The 18,483-nt window shown below is 38.3% G+C and overlaps 1 protein-coding gene across 3 annotated transcripts in view; it reads right to left on the bottom strand.

The window, feature by feature from the left end:
* Positions 1 to 18,483, bottom strand: part of ELP1 (elongator acetyltransferase complex subunit 1) — a 54,557-nt gene that overhangs the window by 25,733 nt on the left and 10,341 nt on the right. For all 3 annotated transcript variants that reach the window (XR_005654498.1, XM_039870654.1, XM_039870655.1), the window contains exons 7-22: positions 17,290 to 17,386; positions 16,846 to 16,936; positions 15,666 to 15,789; positions 14,756 to 14,849; positions 12,032 to 12,262; positions 10,718 to 10,888; positions 7,557 to 7,656; positions 5,732 to 5,914; positions 4,424 to 4,530; positions 4,003 to 4,106; positions 2,783 to 2,836; positions 2,584 to 2,689; positions 1,619 to 1,734; positions 1,202 to 1,275; positions 370 to 448; positions 201 to 280 (exon numbers count right to left, since the gene is read on the bottom strand). Coding sequence is in view for 2 of the 3 variants with exons in the window: in XM_039870654.1 (XP_039726588.1) it covers positions 201 to 280; positions 370 to 448; positions 1,202 to 1,275; positions 1,619 to 1,734; positions 2,584 to 2,689; positions 2,783 to 2,836; positions 4,003 to 4,106; positions 4,424 to 4,530; positions 5,732 to 5,914; positions 7,557 to 7,656; positions 10,718 to 10,888; positions 12,032 to 12,262; positions 14,756 to 14,849; positions 15,666 to 15,789; positions 16,846 to 16,936; positions 17,290 to 17,386 (1,811 nt within the window). In the remaining variant the exon portion in view is untranslated. The remainder of the gene's footprint in view (positions 1 to 200; positions 281 to 369; positions 449 to 1,201; positions 1,276 to 1,618; positions 1,735 to 2,583; positions 2,690 to 2,782; positions 2,837 to 4,002; positions 4,107 to 4,423; positions 4,531 to 5,731; positions 5,915 to 7,556; positions 7,657 to 10,717; positions 10,889 to 12,031; positions 12,263 to 14,755; positions 14,850 to 15,665; positions 15,790 to 16,845; positions 16,937 to 17,289; positions 17,387 to 18,483) is intronic.

Genomic DNA, 18,483 nt, shown 5'->3' on the forward strand with positions numbered 1-18,483 from the left:
ATGCTTTGAAGTCTTAGTTTTAAATAGACTTTTGAAAAAGGAAACAGAGCAAAATCCAGTAAATATGGCTTCTAAGAGTTATAGTGATTAAAAGAAATACTGAATGGAAATTCTCCTCAGGCTATCTATCTGTTTGACTTCCTTAACTAGAAGAGAAAAAATTATGGATATGGTACTCATGAACTATTCAAAATACTTACTTCAATTCTGTAAAAAATAAGTTAATATGATTTACAGAATCTATCTGTCTTATGAAGACCTCCACATTTTCAAGAAACACCTATCCAAAAAAAAAAAAAATTTTTAGTTCATGTCACATTAGCTCAAGTCTAAAGTAAGACAGAGTAAATAGCAAATTTAGAAAGTTACCTTAGGGTTATGATCATGAATCAGATTAAGATTAATTCTCAGTTTTCTCATGCATTCAAATGCCTCTTTAAACATAAGTCTGTGAAGAGACAGAGCATGGATAAAAAAGGCATTTCACAAAAACTAAACTCCCTGGACCTTGCTTGTTTTCATTACAATATAAACCAGTTATAATTAGAATACAGCCCAAATGCCATACACTTGCTACTGAATTTCTACTCTGAAATCACAAAATGAAAAAAATCAGGTACCAGATTCATCTACCTTCTTAAAGGTGTGATTCAGTCATCACGGCAGGCTGAGGACTACATCTCCACATACACACAATACAAAATCATCATGGAATGTAGGTCTACTTTCTTTTTTTAAGAAAATATTAATAACAACCTTTCTGATACAAAGTTTCCTCCATGTAAATTCAGACAAAAGATCATTTCCTTCACAACCGAGGCTCTGGCACTTTTGGGTCATACCCCCCACCCTACTCCCACCCCGTAAATCTGCTGAAAGCCTGGGGCCTTCTGCCTGGGTAAGCACACAGACACAGTTTGTTGCACAATCTCCCTGGGATCACAGGACATCTAAAGCGCATTGGGATCCTCCTAGGCTGAAAAACCTGGTCTTTTATGATAAACTTCGTGATTCTTTCTGCTAAGAATGTCTACTACACCATATGGCATTAAAATCAAAGTGGAAAAAAAAAAAAGCCTCTGAGAATCTGATTGAAGACATCTGTAATGAAGGTTTTCCAGTAGGTTTTCCAACTTTAATACGTACCATCTTCACACATAAGTGATAATAATAAGCAAGTAGTCATATACATGGTACTTACTTGTCTAACCACTTCCGAATCTGAGCTAAAACCAGGGCTCGATGACAAACAACTTCTAAGTTTCCCCTTGGCACCTTAAAATAAATAAATTGAAACAATAATGTTTTTAATTAAATAGAAAATATTTAAATACCCAAGATGTATATGGAGAACTACCACAATGTGGTAAAATAAGCATACTTTTAGCAGAATCTAGTTGGGCTTAATATTTGACTTTCCAGAAAAGTTTCCTTATTAGCCTTACTGGGCAGAGCCTGTATGAATACGCCTTTATATAAAGCTAACAGAGAACCTAGCAAGAAAAGGCTTATAACAAATTATTACAAATGATAAGAGAGCCTAAAATACAATTTGAAAGATTGTTTGGTACTGACTGCCTACTGACAATCAGAAACACAGCCTGAAAAATCAGCTTACCTGTAATACAAGCTTTGTGTCCTGGGGTACAACGGTGACAATGCGTGAACCCCTCTCTACCTTCCGCAGAGTCTCCCCATTAGACATATGACTGCTGCCCAGACCTGCCTGTAATGCTAAAGACACGGTTGGCTAAGCATTAGGAATCACTGTCATGACAAGCCACTCTCCATTACTGCAGCTGAAACTACACATTATCAGAAATAGAAGAGAGCAATTAACAACCAGGATCCTTTGCTCTCTCATTCAACCTTCAGACCATTAGCCTTTCTGATAAACAGTCTCATCCCTGGAAATTGTCCTCTCGCACAGAGCTCTCACGCATAGTCACATACACAACTTCTCAACCGATTTGGAGAACACAGGGAAGACTGGGCAGCATCTCTATTTCTTAGCACTATCAGTACACTATAATTGTATTAGTGAACGATTCTGTTTCTCAGTTAGAAACAAAGAAAGTGGGAATTTTTGGAATCTCTCACACACACACAGTGGGGGAGTGTAGGGGGAGAAACGAAATAGAAGACAAGATAGAGCCCATTTCCTACAACCACAAGCTGGAGCCCTGCAGGTGTACAACGGAGGGTGGCCACAGTGACAAAAGGAAGATTACAAAGAAGTTAGAGCATATTGCCAGTCTGGTATCTACATGGGAACTCGAAGTAAAATATTAAACTAGTTATTTAATAACAATTTCCGAGAAATTTTTTGGTTTAACTTAAGTATATTCTGCTTACGGGAGGACTTTCTTCTCTACAAGTCTTTGCTAACTGGTGTAGAATGATATAACTGAGATATTATGTTGAGATTCGAGGCTAAGTAAATGAACTCTAAAGGTTTTCTCTAGTCTGGGACTCTATGATAAAAAGCCAAAGTAGGTGAAGATCTTAAAAGTCATCAAGACTTCCAAGCATAAAAGATATTAAAAGAGGGACTATTTTCTATTTTATACACTGAAAACTTACTTTTAAACGAAGCATCCGTCAGGCAAAAACACTGGCAGGTATGAGAATGGGTCGTCAACAGTAAGAACTCATCGTATACTGCAAATGACGTAATATTCGAAGCAACCTACAACAAGGGAAGGGAGGCAAGGGAGAATGTTAATTTTATTACTTGGATCCAAAAGCGAAAAGGATCCAGCACCAAACCAAGCCTTGATACCTCATTGTCATTGATGAAAAAGCGGCACCTGTCAGTCAGACCAAGGACACATTCCTGCAAAATAAACAAAACTGAAATTACAAGCAATTCTAACCAAACTAATTGAATCTAACATTCCTATTACACAGTTCTATTGATTTGTGATTTCACATCTAGGTCTCTGTAATCAGGACTGAATGCAGGTATGTAAGATGTGATTGGTCCAGTGCCAAATGGAGTATGACGCCATCCAGTACATCAGCAAGCCCTGTCATTTCTCTCTCCTAGATATACCTCAAATACATCGCCTTTCTGGCCCTCACTGCCTCCACTCCAACAATCACTTCCACTCTCGTTCCTTTCCAACCTACTCTCCACTGGGCAGCCAAAAAAAACTTTCAAACCATGAATCAGATCACATTACTAGCTGATTAAAAATTATTAATAATTTTCCTATCATTGTCCAATTGAAAAACCCACACTCCCTCCTACGCCCTATCACTGAGGTCTAGCCACACTGCTTCCACTTAGTTCCTCGAATAAGCTGAGCTCCTTTCAAGCTCAAGGTGGCCACAGTCCCTTCTCCCTGGAACACTCCCTTTTCAGGGATAGAGCTTTCTTTTCTCACTTCTCAGCACATACATCATCTCAGAGAGCTTTCCCACACCACAAAAGCAGGTCTCCCCACCCACCCTCACAGCTACCATTCTCTAATTAGTCCCCAGCACCTCACTATTCTCTAACATCACGCCCTAATCATTTCCTTCATTTTCCCATCGGAGGGGATAATCAGACCTCTTTTGATATGTCACAAAGTCCAGAAGAGAGGGATCAGACAGCTCTTTTCTTTTATAACAACTGTATCCCACCACAATTATAGGCATTTTAATATTTGATGAATGGCAATCTACTAAATACTATTTTCAAGATTACATTTCTGTTGTCTCCCACAGAACTAATTTTGAATGTTTTATACAATGGGATAAAAGTTTGCTGACTGCATTCTTCTATTTTTAAATTTGTACCTCCAAGGAAAGAAGTCAACTACTACATGCCAGGCAATTTCTTAATCCCATTTCATAGAAGAAGCTGAGGCCCTGGAATGTGGATGACTCCTCCTTATTGCCTTGAGATTTAGTGGAGACCCAGGTCCACTTCCAAAGCCCACAGTCTTTCTACCTAATGCTCTATCCTGGGCCAGTGCCCTAAGTGGTAAATTTTTCTGCCCTGTGTTCACTTACCTCTCCTCCAATCACAGCCAATTCAGTTTGTGTGCAAGGATATGGGAACCGCACGGGAACTCCATCGGGGTTCTTCCATGGAGCAACAGCCAGAGAGGGTGACTCTGCAGGTTTGGGACATGAGGTTCACAAAATGGTGAGCTGCTATTGGTAAAAACCTGTCACACTGATACTTGCTAAAACACTTGACATGTCATTTGAATTACCTCTCAAATATATTCTAGAAACTCATAAGCGTGCTCCAATTCACCACAAGAAAAGAGAGGCAGAAAACACCTGCCAACTACACGTGCTAGCTTAGGGTTTTCCAGGATAATTACAAGACCTATCAATGCAGCACTGACAAGATACAAATCAAGTTCTCAAAAATTAAACATCCATAGAAGTCATAAACATGCTTTCCTAGCATTTTAATACTCACCCCAAAGATACTTAAGTATCTGGCCACCAGCCAGCTGCAATGCTACTGATTTGGTCTTGGAATTGCAACATAGGCTGATTATGACCCCATCTACTGTCACAGATGAACTGACAAAAGTAAAAAAAGGGAGAAAAGGGGTGTGAACAGACGATTTTTTTCAAAAGTAGTGACATTACTTATTTTACAAAATAGAAAAATAAGCAATTTCTCTTTGGTGCTGCACTGCCTATTGCAATACAATACACACAAAATTCACATAAACACGGACACACGCACAATGACAGATAAACTATTGCAATCACAAGCACAGATAAAGCAATTATCTGTCACATGACACTATTTTCCATAGTACAAGGAAGCCAGGTGTCTACATGGTGAAGTCCTCGCTCCCATTTTGGCAGCAACTCGTTATAACTTATTCCAACTCACTATAATTTATTGTCTTCATTAGACATGCACGGTACTGATATCATTTCTGTAATTCATTTTCTTAAAATGTAAGCGTTGTGAGTCAAAGATGAGGAGCTGATGACTGCATCTGAACACGTTTTATGTATACAATAAGGACAGGTTCCTTGTTTGCGACAAGGGTTTTCAGAATTTAAATCTAACCAGTAGATCTTTAATGAGTGAATATGGAGATTAATATCAGAACATGACTGAAGGGCCAAATTTTGACAAGGGAAACCTAAGGATTTCCCGGAGCTGCTCAGACCATGCCCTCTTCTGCACAACAGGTCTAGCATTACAGAAAACAGCATTCATTAACTAAAATCTGTTACATGACAAAGATGCAGTCAGAAATCAAGATGAAACTCAGGGTCAGAGGGCAGTGAAACTTTAGCAAAGAAAGATAGAGGAGACTACTAAATGCCAGTCAAGTGCCAAACAGACTGTAAAGATGAGGCCGGAAGAAGTATTTTGAAGTTGCCACATCAAAATGAAGCTCATATAAATAGATCTTATAACTGATTTTAATTATTAATAAGGGTAATTAGAGTGGTAGATTCTCATGGGCTAACAATAATCCTGCTGGAATGTAAGTATATGCTGAATTAAAATTTTTAACACATCTTAAATGTTTTGCCTCATCTATTGGTATTTGTCCTATTTTTCACCTGCATTTTTAGCCTGTATTTTGACATGACTCAAAACTAGCCTTACTCTCTTGTTAAGTGTTTCTAACAGAGAAGCTACAGCCCCTCAACCTTGCTCACCAGAAGCCAAAAAAAGTCCTATGCTTATAAAGACAAAAGCATAACTCCATCAGCTTATTAACATGTAGAATACAGGGAAGTGTTGTAATACCTAATATTGAGCTGTCCTTGCTCGTCATCCGTCTCGGAAGGGGTCATAGTTAGATGGTGAATGACAGACTGTGAGCTGGACCCACTGTGGCTTACAGCCAGGAAAATGTCTTCTTGAATCCAGGTGAGAAGGCTGAGTTTCAGTGGATTTACTTCTTGATCTTCACTATTCTCAAATTGAATTCTGTTTTAAATATTGAAGAACATCCAAGACATGAATAAAACTTTAATATCACTGAGATTTTCCTAAATGAAGGAAGAATAAACCACCCTGTATACAGTTGACACCTTCTTTGGAGGGACAAAACCTAAGGTGATGTCAAATACTAGAAAATCCAAAATAATGTTTGCTTGGCTTAAAAAATTTTTTCTATTTAATATTAAGTCTCTTATACTCTGAGATCTTTAGAATTGAAGAGAATACTTCAGGAAACTGACTACACAAGAAAATTACCCAGGTCCTTACACTAACAGACCCCAGACGTTTTCTATTGTCACCACGTAACCAGTATTCAAACCAGACTCTAGCAGATATTTAGATCTAAACACAATGGATCCTTTCCTAAGCATTTCATATTAAAATAACTAATTAGCTTGACAGATGGTTTTCCTGCCTCTACCATCTTCCTTCTGTAGCATTTACACAGCAGAAGAAGGTACATTTTGCCACCTCACTCGGGAATTTAGAATGGCTACTTCTTGCCTTCCAGCTCAGGCAGCAAACCCTCAGTGCACACTGAAGAAGTTGGGACACTAACCTGATCTTCCTCCTCAACCAGCTCTCCCAGGACTCAGTCTCTCCACTGCATTCAGCCCCACACGCGAGCTTTCCCAGCTCTGCTCCTCATCGACACTCCTCTGCCCGCCAGACCCAATGTTCCCAATCTTTCTCTACTAGTCCTAACCCTAGCCCTTCAAGAATCAAGGTAAGTACTCATGTCCTTCATGCGATTTCTTTAAAGAACTTAAAGCTAGCCTCTCACTTTTTAAAAAATGGAGCTATATTCTAAATTGCCTCACACTTTTTAATTTGCCTTAACTCTGTCCCAATGGTTCCAAGCCTATGGAACGAAATCATCCACATAAATGTTCTGTGAAGACCGCTAAGCATCATAGAGGCAAATCATACACAGTTAGATATTTATATACATTTGTAAAACATACTGCATATATTTAAGAAAAACATTATTAAATTCTATTTGCTCTATACAGTTCATTATTCCTATTAATTTAGGAATATATGCTCCCCAGGAGGTAGAATACTGCAATAATTAAGAACACAGGCTTATCAAATAGAGTAGACTCAAATCCTGGATTCTCACAGAAGTGGCATTATAATTAATAGTTTGGCCTCTGGGTCATTTTACAATGCCTATAGAGTACCTGAAATATTCAATTATACCCGACCATTTATAATATTGTTTCAATGGGAAAATGCATTCTGATTTCCAACCTGCAAGCCTCAAAACAGAGCACCCATTAGTTTTGGAGTATGCGGTGAGGAACTGGTAGGTCAGCCATATGTTAACAACTTAGATATCCTCATTTATGTAAGCGAATGCAACTCTGCCCCATCATCTTCATCTCCAAGGGCTATTGCAAGGAATGGGTTTTAGGCTGGTTTATGACCTGCCACCCCTCAGCATATGTGGCATTCAGATATATAGGTAACTGGCTTCCCTAATGAGGCTGAAAAACCTGGGCCTGAGTGTTGTACCTACTTCTTCTTCCACTGAGCAACAGACACAGGACAATAGGTGGGTGAAGTTAGGACTAAATGCTGGCTGCTTCTATGCCCAGGTCCAAGATAATTAAGAACCACCTACTTGTATCTCTTTTCCAGATGAGGAGTTCTAAGGGAAACTTTAAATCCATTTCCACCCACAGCTCCCAGTCTCACCGTAGGGTCCACACTTGGACTGTCATCTAGAAAACAAAAATGCAAATACCATCATAGTAAACTGCAAACGTTTCTCATAATATTAAGGTTATGGGGTCCTGCATTTGGTGGGTTCTAGAAGGTAAACCACTTCACAAATAAGGCAATTGAAAATAACATCTTAATCTCTTTTCAATCTCTGTCTACCTTTTAGGCATAACCCAAATATGCATTCCCCTTCCTACTACACCAGTCACAATCCTCACCAAGTCTCAGCAAGACCAGGCCGAAGGGCTGCCCTCACGCCCCAGTGCTAGTTCCTCCCACTGTTCCACAATGATCTCTCAACAAACTTGCTTCCTTGATAGAAAGACATTCTTTTTCCATTCTTGATCCAGTTTATTTACCGCACAGCAGTCAATACAATCCTTTAAAAAATTAATCCAGAATACCATACTCTCTGTTCCAAACTCTCCAGTGGCTTCCTGTCTCATGCAGAATAAACACTAACATCTTCCCAGAGCCTTCAAGGCCTGACAAGAGTTATTTCCTGTGGGGTCACCTCTATGACCCCACCCACCACTCTCCTCTCACTTGCTCTGCTGCAGCCACCTTACACTCCTGGCTATTTCCTACATACAACAAGTACTTTGCAGTGCTTGGTGCTCTACCTGGAATGTTCTTACCGCAGGTGTTTGCATGGCTCCCTCTCCAATTCCCACTCAGTCTCTGCTTAAATGTCACCTTCACAGAGAGGCTCCGTGGCCACTCTAAATACAAAGACACCTTACCCTACTGGCACCTATCCTCTTGTGTTTATTTACTAGCTTTCTCCCCAACTAGAAGACAGACTCCACAAAGGCACGGAGTAGGAAAACACCTGGCACGTTAACAGATAATCAATAAACATGGATGGGAAAAAAAAAAGGAGCAATACTAAAGAGACATCGAATGCCACCTTTGAAAATTTTCACATCTAATTTGTTTCTACTCAACTCTAATGTCCACTACTCATGTCCAAGTTGTTCATCTGTAACGAGAGCTCTTTCTCTTCTGCTTCTGCTTAGGCACTGGGCCCTTATTAATAGTCTGACCTGTCCACTGAGATCTCAAACTGGAATATTCTGACTGTGACCCCAACTTCCAATCTTTCTTCTTCTCATTCCTCTTCTTCTCAATAAAAGGTATTATTCCTCAACATTCACTTGACTCCCTGCACAACCCGGAAGCTGACGTCCACTGTTTCTACACTAGCACTCTTGAATCTCTTACCAATCTGCCCTCTCACTATGCTCACTGGGCAGGTGCCCAATGCTGGCATTCAACAACTTCAACTCCACATGAGCTGTCCACACCAGGGCCATCTCCTGAAATTACTCCATGTCTGAGATGCTAATCTCTAAGTCCTATGCTCTAATAAAGACTCCTACCTTTTCCCGGACCCTCTTATATCCAAACTTTCTGCAACACGCTCTTTAACTTCCCAGAGGCTTTCAGTTCTGGGATTTGTATGATCTTTCTCTTCTTTCCATTTCTACAGACTAATGTGCTCATCATCTCCTACCTAGTGACTCTGCAATAGCCTAACTGGTATCTCTGCCTTCAGATGCTCACATCCATGGCTCACCCCACATACTGACGCCAACCAAGCTTCCAAAAGCGGAGCTCTCAGCATGCCCTATCTCATCACAGGGAGTTGTAAGTATCAGTACAGTGAATGTAGGATGGTACAGGGTTTCATTTGGGAAGATGAATATGTTCTAAAATTGAATATGATGACGATGGCTACAAAACTCTGTGAATATACTAAAAACCACAGAATTGTACACTTTAAATGGGTGAATGGTATGAACTCAATAAAGTTTTTTTAAGTGAATGTAGGACAAAAAATCCCATACATTGTAAAGTGATATACAAAAACTTATTCTAACATCTGATCCTTCTTAACCTCACAAAACCAGCAGCAAGATACCCAAACAGTAGTAGAGTACAGAGACAATCACTGTTTACTTTTAATATCACTGATTGATAGAAAATCTACTTTGAAAAGTAGTTAATTTTTGTTTTATGATTTGCCTAGACAATGAACACATTATTATTATTTTTTAAAGCTATTAAAAAAGAAACTTAAGGAAGACTGTTATAGCATTTTATAGAACAAAACTAAAACCAGAGAAGCTGGTGACATATCCAAATACAGTAAGTCCTCAGTTAACATCACTGATGGGTTCTGTAACTTTAAGCAAAACAATGTATAACAAAATCAATTTTATCATATGCTAATTGATATACACAAGAGTTAAGTTCCTATGTCTTCTTGTAAACATCATAACAAAACAATACCGAACGAAAATTGTCGTATTAGTATAAACAGTAGGTTGTTGAATTAACAAAAAAAATGATAAGTAGGGAATTCCAACATGAATTAATTAATTTTGATTATTCTCTCCCAGCAGCTATCTAGGTTTTTCCTAAGTGAGAATTCAAAAATTATTTGAAAATAAGGCCACCATTTCCACATTCCAGTGTAATTTATGACAGCACCACAGAACTTACAACTAAAAACAAGTTTCAGGTTTTTCCAGCACTTCAGGAAAGCAACTAGAAACTAAGAGCAATGAAACATGGAAGACAACTGGATTAGAAGCCAGAACACCTAAGTTGGAATCTCTGTCCACCTTGCTCAAGCAAATTTCAAACCCTCTGGCATTCTGTTCCCTCATCTATGGAAAAAGAAAACTCCATCTGGGACACAGCTCCTAAAAAGGCTGTGAGATCAACTGAAAATTCGTGCAAAGGCAATGAAAATTGTGAAATATGTAAAAGATATAACCAGATAGCATTTTATTTCCAGAGTTGAATGTTATTCCTAACTGAATTTTCAAGTTTAATAAAACTAAAGAAATAAGTCTTATAAGCCAGAGTAGGATTGAACCCCCATGAAACAAAAAAATACCCATAAACGAATTAAATATCATAATGATAAAGACATTAATTATAAACTTAAAAATTTTTAGAAACACTAGAGCTAAGACAACACCAAACTATAATTTGCTTTCTGTGGGAGGGACTCGATTCAGAACATCTTGATAACAGTTTTGAACATACCACATTTATAAACAGAAACCTGGTTACTGGCATCTAGGATGGCGAGGTCGTTACTCTTTTTAGGGTGTGAAAAAAACATAACTTGATTCGCAGGGTGTGGGAGCAGCAGTCGGTAGGTGCACATGGGAGGTGGAACTATACTCTGCCGGAAGACTGTCACCAATACCCTGTCTGCACGTGAGAGAGAAAGAGAAGGAGGATTAGACACATGGATGTTCAATTTGCAAAAAAAAGCATGTGAACAGCACAGTACCACTAACTAATAATGGTGGTAAAAAATATACAGCAATTCTTAAAAATAATTTTTGGTGTTTTTACCATGAATAAGCTTAAACATCATGTAAGGGGGAAAAGTAAGTATCATGGACTCTGCCCCTCTCTGGCTACTGTCACCTCCAGGCCTAGAAAAGTCCATCTCTGGACTTAGAGGTTTCAGGTACCAGGGGCTAGAGGAAGAAGGCCAAAAGGTCAGAGTTCTAGCTTTAAAACTGGGCCTGCAACCAAGTCAGACTAAAGTAAGGGAATTAATATCTTCAAAATCCTTTAAGCGTTTCCCTATGCATGGATTTGGTAATAACACATACATAAGTCTTCTATACAGAACATGAGATTGTAAAATCAGTATTATGACCATTATATAGAACATGAATTAGTACCCCAACTTGCATTATAATCTTAGAAGCAAGTTTTCCTTTCTGTTATTGAAAATAAGTAAACTGTCTATTCAGATGACAACTTCCCCCTCACCCCCAATTTCCTCTCCCTCACCAAAAATAAAAACAACAAAATCCTCAACCTAATTATAAAACACCAACCCAATCTTCATACTAGACAGAAATCTTGTAACTTGAACTGAATATATTGGACAGGTATGTAATTGATAAGTATTTTATCAGAAAACAAAGCAACACAAGTAGAGTGGTACAAAGGTCAATGTAAATTTATGTCAGGGGAAAAGACAAGGCTAAGACATCCAATGCCACAATACTACTGTGTCTCCTGTACCCAGGGTCAAAATTTTCAATGTCTTCAAAGGCTGGATTAGTAAACATGTGAAGGCCATGGACAAAGCACAACAGAAAAATGGGGTGGGTGGCGGTTGGAGGAGGGACTATGATTCTCGGGAGAGTACATGCCCCATGTATGGGCATTCCCATCCAAACAAAACAAAACAACAAATAAGTAAAAATAAACCAAACAACCAAACCAACCAACAAAACAAAAAATCCCCATTGTTTCGGTCAAACCACCACATCTGAGGCACTGGGCTCAGGACCCCCTGCAGGCTCATAAACACCTCTTCCAGTTGCTTACTTCCGTCGATGACAGCCACATTTGCCATGTCACTTGAATTCTCTCCCGAGCTCCTGTCAGTCGTCCAGTGCCAGTCATAGCAGAGGTAATGCCAGCCCTGACAGAGAACATGCAGCCGGTATGGGGTCACCGGGTCCCACATCAGAGACACAATTTTGCTCTTCCCACAGGCGCTGAAGGGCAGACTTTGCTTGAGATACCAGTGATAGTTTCCAACAGTCCAGAGCTGAACTGCAAGGGAAAATGAAAGGAAGGCCCTCAACTTCACACCATTTGCTAGAGGGGGATGGGGGCAGCCTTTTCTTTCTCAAATGACCCTTCCTGCTCAGCCTATCCATTAAAATAACATTAACAGTAATAATTATCAAAAGGTACTTTTCCATGGAGATAAAATGTCAAGCATTGATAAGGTCAGAAGCACAAGCTTATTTTTGCCTCTACCTTCAAACTTTATGATCATGAAAATAATAGGCTGCTAGTGCAAGACAGTGTTTTAGTGAATTGGCTTTTTTTCCCATAAAGATTTAGAAAGAATAAAAGTGATAATTAGATTAAAAGTATTAAAACACTCAATCCAAGAGTACTGGACTAGCATTGCTATGTTCTATTAAGCTTAAGATGCTTAGCCTTTTCTTCTAGGTGCTTAGCATGCGCTACCTGGTATTAACTGTGTGTGATTCAGCTATCCAAGGGAGACTGGCCAGCAATTATCTTTTCTAGCATTTAGTAAAACAACAAAACCTAACCTTGGGGGTGGGGGGCGGGAGAAATGGGAAGATGTTGGTCAAAGGGTACAAACTTTCAGTTATAAGTCCTAGAAATCTAATGTACAGCATGGTGACTACAGCTAGCAATATGGCATTGTATACTTGAAAGCTGCTATGGAGTTGATCTTCAATGTTCTCACCATAAGAACAAAAATGGTAATTATGTGAAGTGAAGGATCCGTTAACTAACCTTGCTGTGGTAAACATTTCACAATATGTATACATGTATCAAATCACACACCGTTTATCTTAAACTTACACAATGTTATATGTCAATTATATCTCAATAAAGTTTAAAAAAATCCTATAAAACCACCTTTATTAAACAGATGACACACATAAGTGAAGATATTGATTACATTAAGGAATTTCTTTTCTTTAAATAAATATTCTCCTGCTTCCTTATTCTTAATTCAGTGATCACAGCAAATCTAACCTAGTTTTCTAACCAGGCTAGTGCAATACTTCTACCTGGCTGTGAGTGGGTAAGTTAGACCACGTGCTCAGGCTCCAGGAAGATGTGCTGTGGCTCTTCTCGTACAACATATAGCCTGAGCATATCACAGTGTTGGCCTCTGACACCCTAGTTAATCAGTGGTTCTCAACTCTGGCTGCATCTTAAAAATCATCCAGGAGCCTTTCAAAAAAAAAACTAAAATGCTGATGTATAGTCCCCATTCCAACACAATGAATGCAATGAGATGAGACCTGGAAAGTGCTTTTTTTTCCTAAAGGTGCAGCCAGGGTTGAGAACCATTGGGTTGAATGAATGAATGAATGAATGAATGAATAACATTTGAGTGAATAACATTTGAGTTAAAGTTCTACTGATTAAAAAGTTTTAAAAGCCACTTAGAAATAATCAAGCAAGTGGAAAGATTTATGAACAAAAAAGTTCAGTGTACTGCTATTGATCGTGAAAAATTATAAAACTTTAAATGTCTAACAGAATGGGATTTAATAAATTGTGACACAAGTAAATATTACACAATTTACAATCAGGCAGATAGATATCTGAAATAGAAATATATTTGTGACAGTGGAAAAGCAAGTTACAAAACTGCATGTATCATAACCATATACTCAACAAAAATGAGATCATAGCTATACTAGGATATATATAAAATCTGAAAGATGAGAAAATTTTGATAGCGATTTCAAGGTGACAGAATTATGAATTAATTTTTTTCTTATCTTTATTTTCTAATGTTTTCACCTATTATGTATACACTAAAAATATCTATTTACATTAATTTAAAAGATGGAGAGAAGATTCTTATATCTAATTCAATTTCTCTTTCATGTTCACAGTAGCATTCCTTTGGCTAGTGTTTTGATTTTCTATAGTTACATCATCTAAGAAAAGAAAGTACTGATGACCTGTAATGGTCAATTTTATATGTCAACTTCGGCTAGGCTATGGTGCCAGGTTATTTGATCAGTGGTCTAGATATTGCTGAGAAGTATTTTGTAGATGTGACTGACATTTACAATCGGTTGACTTAAAGTAAAGCAGATTATCTTCCATAATGTGCATAATGTGTGTGGCGGGGAAGTGGGGTGGGGGGAGGTGTCTCATCTGAGTTAAAGGCATTAAGAACAAAGGTTTCTTAGAGAAAAAAAGAATTCTACCTCAAAACTGTAACAGAATCCTGCCTGTCTGCAGACTGCAGGCCTGTCCTATAAATTTCAGACTTAAGATTGAAACGACTCCTATCTGAATTTCCAGTCTGCTGGTCTACTCTGACACTGTTTCTCTAAAGAACCATGACTGATATATAACTTAAATCCTTAAATAATTAAAACCTAACTGCGCCCCCATCTCCGCCTACCCCCAACCCCGCGCCATCTTTGATTCCACTACAGGACTAAGTAGAAGGGATAAGGGCAACTCCACATCTTCTATTTTCAACTACACTTTATGGGGCAAAAGGCTGACACAATACAGGTGTTTTACCATAGGTTTTTAGAGTGGAATTTTCTTCCCTCTGAAGGTCTTCCAACCAAACTGCAAGCACAGCGGAATCCGCATTCCAGAGCAGGTCATTTACCTGGTAGAGAAAAATATCTGTCATTGTCCTTTAACTATGTATTTACTTCAAAATCTTTATATTAGCTGAATCCCCTGCTCTCACAAACCAAATAATCCCACTACTTGAGCTGACTCCTAACTGTAAATTACTAACCTTCAGAGTCATTAAACAAATCTGTATGTCATTATATGCAGCGATGTCAAAAAAATGCATTATATTTAAAAGTTTAAGAGACTTAACCAAATGCAAGGTGACGTTTTTAGATAATTAGGGAAATTTGAACATGGACTGGGTATAAGATAATACTAAAGAATTATTACTAATTTTGTAAGATGTGATAATGAAATTAAGGTTATTTAAAGAAAAACATTGTTAGAAATGAAATTTTAAAATGATTTCTAGAATTAAAACCCTAGGAAATAAAATAAAAATGTGTAAGTGGTAGATGAAAATAATTTTGCAAAATATTGGTAAATGTTGCAAGTGATAGGTCATCAAAAATCCTAATGGTACATGAGCTGCTTAAGGTTTAAATGTTACAAGTGAAAAGTATTTTTATCACTGGAAGAATTATACTTTTGTCAAAATAAACATTAAAAACTAACATTTCTATTTTGTGTCTGGGTTTTACTTAGGGTAGAGAAGAACAACCATTTCTTTTTTACAAAATCTCCTTAAGAAAGTTGTAAGTAAAACAACTCAGTTATAAGAAACCACTATTTTTACTATCATCTACTCTGGAGCTTCTATTTCTATATCCATATCAAATATACACCTTCTCTATAGCTGTAGGAAGATCTCTAAGCTTGATGATTAAACAACTCGGACACCTACCTTAACCTCATCTTTGAGGAAGGGAAGTGTAAAATGTCCATGAAGAAGTCCATTTTTCTCAAAAAACACAACATCCTGCTGGTTGGGTTTATCTTGTGTAGAGGCAATCAAACTGCCTGAAGGCCTTAAAGCAAACCCAGAGTGTTTAAATTTTTTTTAAAAAAAAGGTCCAACAGAGCATCCAGCTGGCTAAGAATAAGTTGAAATTCGGAGAAATGATTTTTTTCAGCAAAATCGAAAACCTCATCCAAGGCAGTTTTAAATCCCACCTGTCTCCTGGTCAACGGTGATCCTAGTATGGGACTACGCCTGCCCAGAGAAAAGTGACTTCCTAATTTGCACAGAGTCACAAATTTAGATGCGCTTGGGTGACTTTTTAAAAAAATCAATAATTATTTAAAACATTCCAAGTATACTGTCCTATAAAACCATAAGCTAGTTCTCCTTCAATTAGATAACTTCAGCAAATATTCTATGTTCAGGTAGTTATTTTTAAAGACTTCTCAATCTACTGAAAACACCTTAATTGTTTCATCTTGTTTATATTTATCTCCAGAGTTTTAATTCAAATACGCTTTTCTTTTTGCTCTATCATCCAACTGCCACTCAGATACTGGCAGGCAACAAGATGTCTAAAACCTAGAGATTAAGTGGTTCTACATATAACAGATGCTACTGAGACAGAGATATTTCTATCCATAATTAGGGAAGCCACATATCACAGGCAGGTTGTGACCAGCACAAGGGTCCTGGACCAAGAGCTGAATCAGGCCTGAATCCAGCCTGCATGGGCCTCAGCAGACAGACACCCGAGCGTGGGAGTCTGTGCAGAGGAAGGAAGCCCTTTTCCCAGTCCTCACTGAAGCTCCACTGCCCCACAGAGCTGTGCAGACTGTGACTTCCCTCCCAAGCACCATTTTCCATACAGTGGCTTGGTGTAGGCCCTGCCTATAATCTACAAAATGTGTGGGCCTTGGAATGATAACATCTGTGAAGAAGCTCAGAATCTACTATTCAAGTCGGACTTCAGGGAACTAAAAAGAAAGACAGGCTTATAGCCGAATGAGGAAAAGTAATTATTGTTCCTGTTACATAAACATATATTCAACAGGTACCACCAGACTTAGCCCAGTTCCAAAAAATTCTGAGGAAGGAGTTAAAGATTTCTTCTACCACTCACTTCCAAGCCAGAGCTGGACCCAGCCCTGCCACCGGCTCGCTGGTTGACTGTAAGGCAAATTCTCGGTTCCACACTCTGACCTTCCGTGCCCCTAAGCAGTAGGTAGAGGGGAAAGAAATCAAAAAGAAAAACGTAAAGCATTATGATAAATGTTGTCAAGTCAAAACTTTACAAATATCTTCCTTATTAATAAAAACCACTGTGGTCTTACAAAGCCAATTACAGATTAATCTTGTTAAAAATTTGCAGCCCATGGGTAGGAGTCTAGACTAGACAGCCTCAAAGAACTCTTCTCATTCTTAGCTCTAAATTCATTTAACATCTAAAGCAGCATATCTTTATCTCATATATATAATAAAAGAAAATCCTTAATGCAAAAAAAGAGAAAACTTTCCTGAACTTAAGAAGATAAAAACTTTTTTTAACTGCAATTTATTTCCATACCTGTCTCTGGGCAAACAACACTCACAGCAAAAAACTGCCCATCACCACGCCAAGTAACTTGTGGTTTATGGTCATCCCAGGGCAAAGCAGACTCATGCTAAAGAGAGGAAGAAACACAAATGTTACTGGGGGCCTTATACGTGGCCCAGAACCAAACAAGTCTCAGGCTATTAAATTTAAATCTTGTATACAAGATTTACGCTATCTGGAAAACCAACTTCAAAGAATCCTTACTCTTCTAATAAAAGGACTCTTAGGCCCGGAAATCATCAAAAAAAAAAAAAAGAACTTAAACCAAAAAATCCTTCTCCAGGTATTATTAAAAAAAAAAAAAGTGGCCTCCAAGCATAGCAACACAGGAAAAGACCTGCAGATCTAAATATTAAAAATAGTGAGCTGAGGAATCTATCAGGTAATAAAGAAATAAATGTTCAGTTTGCCTAAGTATAAGAGGGTAGAGTTTTACTTATTGCGTAGGCCTCACAACAGTGTACAGAAGAGTTAAGGAGGTGAGAGGAAGGTGGGCAGGGTGGAGCCAGAGTAATAAAGGCAGCAGTAGTGATGAAGGCACATAAGACTTCTGAGCTCTGAGTACAGGAGGGAGAAAGGTCTCCAGTGCCACTTGCATATCAATCCTGAAGTTTTAAAGACAGAAGCCAAGTCTGCAGGATTGAGGACAAATCCAACTGAGCGTCCATCATCACACTGTAGTGACAGGCTAAGTCAAAATGATGCTAGTGGCACAGCCTGCACAACAGGGAACACACTGGCAGCCTAGTAAAATTTGGTCTCAACGAAACTGCTCTATGGCATAGAACACAAATTTCTTCTAGTAAAGGGTCAAGAGGTGAAATATGAGTTACCCGGAATGTAGCTAGAAATAATTAAGGACAGAAAATGTAAATGGCAGTGTATTATCGATTCATTTATCCTAGAAGGGCAGCTCATGGAAATTTCTACACAATGCTTTCATTCATTCAGTTCTAAATCTTGGGACCATCCTCAATTCTTCTCTCTCACAGCCCGTATCTGATCTTTTGTCAATAAATCCTATAGCTCTATCTTCAAAATGTAAGAAAGAAAACAAAAGAGTTTTAACCAAGAGGAAAAATCAGAAAAAAAAATCTAATATCTACATATGTAGGAAAAATATGAAAACATGCATGTGAATGATCAACAGTGAATGTAGGCCAG

This window comes from Pteropus medius, unplaced genomic scaffold (genome assembly GCF_902729225.1).
Source record: "Pteropus medius unplaced genomic scaffold, Ma_sr-lr_union100, whole genome shotgun sequence".
Taxonomy (NCBI): domain Eukaryota; kingdom Metazoa; phylum Chordata; class Mammalia; order Chiroptera; family Pteropodidae; genus Pteropus; species Pteropus medius.